The sequence below is a fragment of the Callospermophilus lateralis genome, chromosome X (genome assembly GCF_048772815.1).
Source record: "Callospermophilus lateralis isolate mCalLat2 chromosome X, mCalLat2.hap1, whole genome shotgun sequence".
Classification (NCBI taxonomy): Eukaryota; Metazoa; Chordata; class Mammalia; order Rodentia; family Sciuridae; genus Callospermophilus; species Callospermophilus lateralis.
This window is the reverse complement of record NC_135325.1, coordinates 81,640,596-81,646,775: the sequence shown is the minus strand read 5'-3', so window position 1 is coordinate 81,646,775 and position 6,180 is coordinate 81,640,596. Positions and strand designations below refer to the sequence as shown.

Below are 6,180 nucleotides of genomic sequence, written 5' to 3'. Positions count from 1 at the left end.
TTCTGTTGGAGTTTAGTATGTTTCTTGCTAAACTTCTCTTCAAGTAGTTTGGATTGTCTGTAGTTTGCTGGTATCTCCACCCTCAGGATGGTGTGTGGGTTATTAGGGTTAGAGGATTGTTCTTGAAGGTGGAACTGCTGGAGGTGGAGCATAGCACTTTCCGATCTCCATTGGAAGACTGCACCCCAAGGATTTCCTTTTGGGCCTGCTTGTATGATGTGGGTGGCCAGTCTTATATCCTTATATTGCCTGTAGACCTCACAATTCCTAATCTCTAGGAACTGTATCTCACTCACCCTCCTCATTTCTACCTCCCAGTCAGGAACATATCTCTCCACAGATCTTCTGGGATGTGCTCTGGGGTATGCACACCAGTCACAGAGAGCTGTTTTGTATTGGGCATATCAGGACCAGCTTTTGAAATCTAGGGACCAGCCACATAGCTGCAAGCACTGTGCCAGGGTAGTGGCTGATAGGAAAAGGGGAGAGTTGGGTGACTATAGTACCTTGATATTTCTTCTAGACCCCAGCTGGCATCCGAATCTGGGAGTTACCACAACTAAAGATGATGATTTTTGTAGCAAGCATAACCCAAAGTGGCAACAAGGTGTCCAAGATGGAGGTGGTTGCTTTCAGAGATGGGGTGTTGGGGTGAGCTGGGTCATGGTTTTGGTCTGTATGTTCAGAGATGCAGCTCTGTGACATGCAGTATTGTGGTAGGCTACTGTCTCCAGACTCTGTCTGGTGTCCCCAGGTGCAAACAACTATGGCAGTAGTTTCAGTGTCCCAAGATGAAGGTGACATGGGGAGCCCCACACTGGTAGATGGGGTTCCACAGGGGAGCAGTGGCTGGGGTTCCTTCAATAACTCACAGAGAAACAGTATTCCCAGTGCATGAATCCCAGGTCACAGAGTGACAAAAAATGCAGCTTCCCTCTAGCCCATCATATTGGATCCCCTAAAAAAAATTCTTACTACATACATATTTTCATTCTTCTAATAAAATAATAACCCATCCATTTTAGCCATTTAATTGCTATAACAAAATACCTGAGACTGGGTAATCATTCATATATGTGTGTGTGTGTGTGTGTGTGTGTGTGTGTGTGTGTATATATATATATATATATATATATATATAATTTCTTATACTTCCAGAGACTGGGAAACCCAATATCATGGTGCTGACATGGTGAAGACCTTCTTGATGCATCATCACAAGGAGGAAGGGGTGACATGACCAAAAAGAGAGGTATGCTATGTCTGGAGAAGAGCAGAAGAGAATAAACATACTAATTCAAGTTCTTTTATAAAGATACACGTTCCTTCCATGAGAAACTTGGGATCCACCCCCATAATTTAATGACCTCCTAAAGACCCATCTCTGAATACTATCACACCCACTGGTGACTAAATTTGGGGAAAACAATTCTGGGAGTCATTCAGATTATAGTATTTCCTCACTTCTTACAAAAAGTACATCATTATGATGATTTCAAGTGTAATGATGGTAGTAGTTTGCTTGTAACTTGATTAGACATTTCCAAATTTATAATTCTACAGGAAAAATTGGGATTTTTCAATGCACACAAGTGTTTTATAAAGTTAATTTTTATTTTTATAATATAATCATATGGATCCAACCAGCTAAATTTATCCAGGTTAAATATTCCATTTGTGACATGCTCACCTACCCAAACCCAAAGAATGGATGTAGAAACATCAGATAAGAAAAAAGATATATATCAAGTCTTTAATGATCCTCTTGCAAAATCAGGTGCTTGATGATCAGGAAACCCCAGAATAGTTATAATCATCATTTTGTACCCTGAGTACCTAGGTAATACTGTCTCACATTGGATTACTTAAAGAAATATATTTTTAATTGTTTCCACCTCCCTTTTTTCTCTTGTGTCAGGAAAGCCTTGGGGTGAATGCATTTTGATGAATAAGGAGATCTTACTTCTTTACCTGAGTTACTATTTTTTAACAGGGAGATTGATATCTGTTTTGGTTATGCCAACCCCTTTCCCCCCTCCTGTTTGTCAAGGGGATATTTAGGTGCATAGACTTTTTGAATCTGCCACATCCATAGGCTGTGGTGCTATTGTATGAATTAACTGCTTGTAATTTTCCATTCTGATCTATTTTCCCTCTGACTGCCTTTCTTATATCCTAATTTTACATTTTAGGTGAAATACTGTATTCTGAAAAAAGGAACACCAGACTTTCTACTTCTCACACATAATATTTCTACACACCTTGTGACAACATTGATCTTTGACAAAGATATTTTTAAATTTAAAATAATATTGGGGCTGGGGAATTTGGCTCAGCAGGAGAGTGCTCGCGTAGCACATGCGGGGCCCTGGGTTCGATCCTCAGCACCACATAAAAATAAATAAAATAAAGACATTAAAAAATTAAATAATGTAAATTTACTTACAGATGTACTTGCTCTTTATTTAATTATGGATTTTTCTTGTTAACATGTTAAAGGAAAAACTGAAAAGAAATATAAACTTGCGCTGGTAAAAGAGGATTAAACGTTTGGTATTGTTTAGTACCTTCACAGGAGAGCAAGGAGCTGAAGATCTAAGCCTCAGTTCTTGTGTTCCAATGAAGAAAAACTTAAAATCAGACACTAAATGTCATAAAAGAGAATTTTAATTAAGTGAAGGTACATTGTAAATGAAGTAAAAGTAGGGTGAAACTAGAATAAGACTCAAGCAGAGAGCCATCCCAAAACAGAAAATGACAAAGGAACCAGTGACATTTCCACATTTATTACTATTTGTTGTTTACTTTGAGAACTGAGGTCCTCCTTCAGCAACCTTTGCCAATCAGGTGTTCAATTCCTCCTTCATGTCTGGTGGTGGAGTTTTTGACCTTAGTTGATTCTCTCTAGAACTGTCATGGTGGTTATCTCAGGAGGGCTTTTCTAGGGGACAGATAGATGAGGATGGTGGAAACACAAGGTAAAGATAATAATTCTTTTATTATGCAATTTGCCTGCAGCCTTGCCTGGCCTAAGTAGACTGGATATATAATATTCCTCAGCAAACTACCTGTTATGTGCAAGGAAATGCAGGCAGGATATAATGTTGATAAGAGTAACATAAGTTACTTTGGAGGGAGGGAATTTTGTGACCATTTTACATATCAGATTCTAGAAGATAAGGATAGTACCTCCTAAAATATAATCTGTAAACATGAGCTGAGGTTGTGGCTCAGTAGTAAAGTGCTTACCTAGAATGTGTGAGGCATTGGGCTTGATTCTCAGCACTGCATAAATATAAATAAAATAAGAAAATATCTTTAAAAAATCTGTAAGGATGTATGATTAAGAATCCATGGGGCTGTGGTTGTGGTAAAGTTCTCACCTAGCAAGTGCAAGGCACTGGGTTCAATCCTCAGCATCACCTAAAAATAAATAAATAAAATAAAGTTATTCTGTCCAACTATATCATGTGTGTGTGTGTGTGTGTGTGTGTATATATATATATATATATATATATATATATATATATATATATATATATATATATATATATAACCAGTTGGCATAGGTCAAGGTGATCTAGAGTTTTCATGGCATTGAGGACTTGAAAGTCTGATGGCCACTGAGAACCTGAAAGTCTGATGTCACCCTGCTGTCAATCAAAAGTCAAGAGGTGGACATGAGCAGGAGTCTCTAGATTCTTGGGGATCCCCCCAAAAAATAGAGTGCAGGAGGCATATTGTGCCTCACCTCTTTTATTGGACCCACTGTCTCCCTTGAGACTGCCCCCTTTCCCTTCTCCTATTCTTTCAATGAACTCATGCTTATTACTCTGAGCAACATGTTTGAAATCTTTCTGAATTGGTTGCAAGAAACAGTGTTTGAACAGGAGGTCTTTGCACTACCTGAGTTTCTCAGAAGGCCCCAGTGCTGAAACTGCTTCATCTTCAAATTAATTCTATGTTATTGTGGGTACTGGGGTGAGTGAGTGTTCAGAAGTTACCTTACAGTACCTGCACCACTTAAGAATCCCTCCTTCTGAGACAGAAGCAGACATATGGTGCTGTAACACATGGTTTTACTATTTTAAAACATTTTTTTTAAATTATTTTTTAGTTGTGATACCTAGTTTTATCTTGACCTTTATGGGCCCCATCAGGAGTAAGTCCTACAAATCCTTCTTTTTTGATGTTTTTTCCCCAGATTATCTCCTTTTATTTTTGTTTACCTTCAAGGTTTGCATAAGGATGTTTTCCTATAAGTTATCTATTTATTCATCTTCCTTGGAAGTAACTTAAAACTTTGAGTAACTTAAAGTAAACCTTAGACTTTGGTATGCATTCCAGTGCCCATTACTACTACCTGACAGTACCATAATGAATGTACTATTTTCTTCTTTAAATTGCTTTGAGGTATATTTGCACAGCAGACAGCCTTGGAAGATGGAATGCCCTTCAAGGAAGAAAGTAAATTTGTTTTCTGACCAAATTAATTGAACATCTCTCTCAGACCAAAGGTGGGGCACACTTGCTGGCTGTTCCTTGAAAGAGTGGGGCTACCCACTGTGTGTGCAGCAGCCACCTGGTCTGCTACACATCTCCCCCTTGGGACTTTGGGGAGCAAGGAGAACCTACATCAGTAAAACTCATGCTGCCTGTTGTGCCAGGACTAATAAAGGCCTTTTTCTCTAATACAAGACCCCCTGTCATTCTTCTAGCCTCCACCTACATGTTAACTTATAATCTTGAAAGCTGGGTAAAATCTCAAGACTGTACATGGTACTTGTGAGAAGACAGTGGAATGAATCTGAAATACATTTTTATGTACATATATAATTAAAAAAACTACAGTGAATCTCTACATCATATACAACCACAAGGCTGGGATCCTAATTAGAATAAAATATACTCCATGTTTGTATAAATATGTCAAAAAGTACTCTATGGTTGTGTATAACTAAAAAGAGCAAATGAAAAATATTAAACAAATAAAAAAAGACAAAGCCCAGTAAGTAAGTCAAGAGAAGCCATGTTCAACCAAGATGATGGGGAAAGGTAAAGCCCGATAAAGGGTGGGGATACAAGCCATGAGAGGTGTAGAAATATGGAATCAATATATTGTATTTAGAGCCACTCCTAATCCATTTTCATCTTTGTTTCAGTTGAACATGGATCTCCAAATAAAGAATATGGGTTAATATTAATCTTGATGATCAAAATCAAAACACCTGAAGGCATAAATTCTTCAGAATCAAATGGATGCTTAACTATCTTCAATCAGTGTTTCCTAGTTGTTAGTTCTATAAGACTCCATAGTTTTCCCACTGGTAGGTGGAGGTGGAATGCTCTCTCATTCCAAAACCACACCCTCTTCATCTTTTTTCCCCCAATCCTAAGCCAATAAATGTCTTTGGTCAAAACTAAGTTAAAGCAGGTTTTATATTCTTTCTTGCATCTCCACTTTCCTACTCCCCCTACATCTTCCAACAACTTAGCACTTTCCCCTCTCCCCTCCTCCTCCCCATCCTTCCATATTCCTTTCCTCCCTGCTCCTTCTCTCTCTAACCCTGCCCCTCCCCTTCCTTTGTGCCTAGACTTGAAATCTGTACAAAGAGTGCCCAGAAGGATGGGGCCAGAGGGAAGACCTCACTCCATAGAAAGTAATCAAAAGACCACTACTTAATTGAATTGCCAATTTTGGATTTATTACTTTGGCATTGACATTATATTTGTAATTCACATGGCATATTTTTCGGTCCACTCTTGAGCGACTCTGTCATACTTTCTCCTGTCCTTTAGATAGATCTTAGCAATTTCAGGAACCAAAGGATCATCCGGATTAGGGTCGCACAACATAGAGCAGATAGACAGCAGCACTTTAGAGATTGTCAGCGCTGGTGACCACTCAGATCTAAGGATGTCTAGACAAATGTTTCCGCTTCTGTTGATATTAGGGTGGTAAATTCGGGTGATGAACGTGATCCTGGGTGGTTTGAAGGGATAATCAGATGGAAAATGTATGGACAGGAAAAAGACCCCTCCCTGGTAGGGACTGTCGTTGGGCCCCATGATGGCAGCTTGCCAACGGAACATGTCATCTCCCACTGGTCCTGCTGAACACTGGGCAGGGGGGTCGCGAGCCAGGTCAAGGAGCTCCTTGTGAATGCGCTTCAGAGCCAT

At 39.2% G+C, this 6,180-nt stretch overlaps 1 protein-coding gene across 1 annotated transcript; it reads right to left on the bottom strand.

Annotated features, from left to right (window-relative positions):
• Positions 1-5,736: 5,736 nt before the first annotated feature.
• LOC143639147 (ubiquitin-conjugating enzyme E2 D2-like) lies at positions 5,737-6,180 on the bottom strand. Its single transcript, XM_077107320.1, has 2 exons — positions 6,062-6,180; positions 5,737-5,983 (listed from the first exon to the last, which is right to left on the bottom strand). The coding sequence occupies exons 1-2, from the start codon at positions 6,178-6,180 to the stop codon at positions 5,737-5,739; spliced, it is 366 nt and encodes a 121-aa protein (XP_076963435.1).

What these genes read in the sequence shown, in the direction of transcription:
- LOC143639147 (XM_077107320.1), bottom strand. Translation starts at nt 6,180, where the DNA reads ATGGCTCTGAAGCGCATTCACAAGGAGCTCCTTGACCTGGCTCGCGAC. An exon ending in CAAGCTGCCATCATGGGGCC is followed by an intron (nt 5,984 to 6,061) that starts CAACGACAGTCC and finishes CAAACCACCCAG; the next exon opens with GATCACGTTCATCACCCGAA.